Source organism: Carlito syrichta, unplaced genomic scaffold, assembly GCF_000164805.1.
Source record: "Carlito syrichta isolate Samal-C Ts95f unplaced genomic scaffold, Tarsius_syrichta-2.0.1 Scaffold307327, whole genome shotgun sequence".
NCBI lineage: Eukaryota > Metazoa > Chordata > Mammalia > Primates > Tarsiidae > Carlito > Carlito syrichta.
Window position 1 is genome coordinate 200,240 of NW_007251423.1, and position 607 is coordinate 200,846.

Genomic DNA, 607 nt, shown 5'->3' on the forward strand with positions numbered 1-607 from the left:
GGGCTGCCTCCCCCATGCCAGGCCACCCGGAGCCGGGTCAGGTCGGGATGGGGCCACAGCCCGGGCAGGGATGGGAGGCTGTGGGGTCAGCGGGCCTGAGGACGGGAACGGGGACTCTGGGTGCCGGGGGCCCAGGATCTCGGGGGTGGCAGCACGGGCGGCGAGGGTACCTGTCAGGTAGAGGTTGGGGACGGGGCTCTGGGCCCTCACGGAGGCCATCGCGCGAGGGTGCAGGCGGCCCCGGTCATGGTCCACCCCGTAGCAGGCACCTCGGGGAGCGGCCAGGTAGAACTGGTTGGTCAGCGGGGACCCTCCCGTGGCACTCTGGACCTGAGGAGGCGACACAGGCAGCAGAGGCGGAGTGGGCCTCACATCGTGAGCACCCGTCTCTTCTGCTCTCCAGGGTTTGGGCCTTTCCCCCACCGTCCTAGGGAAAGGATAAAATGGGCCCCACGAGCCGTCACCACCACCAGCCCTCATCCCTACCTTTCCCTCCAGCTGTGGGAACAGGTTCATGACCACCGCCATGGCGGCATCCACGAAGGAGCTTTTGGCGGCCTCGTAGGCAGCACCCCGCTTTCCCTGCGGCTCCGCCTGCCACACCTCG

The 607-nt window shown here is 69.0% G+C and overlaps 1 protein-coding gene across 1 annotated transcript in view; it reads right to left on the reverse strand.

Moving 5' to 3' along the window:
* LOC103266762 (all-trans-retinol 13,14-reductase-like) overlaps window positions 1-600 on the reverse strand; it is a 981-nt gene extending 381 nt beyond the window's left edge. Inside the window, exons 1-2 of the mRNA XM_008064402.1 lie at window positions 487-600; window positions 134-330 (exon numbers count right to left, since the gene is read on the reverse strand). Of these exons, the coding sequence (XP_008062593.2) occupies window positions 134-330; window positions 487-528 (239 nt within the window). The 5' untranslated portion in view covers window positions 529-600. The remainder of the gene's footprint in view (window positions 1-133; window positions 331-486) is intronic.
* Between the last annotated feature and the right edge of the window lie 7 nt (window positions 601-607).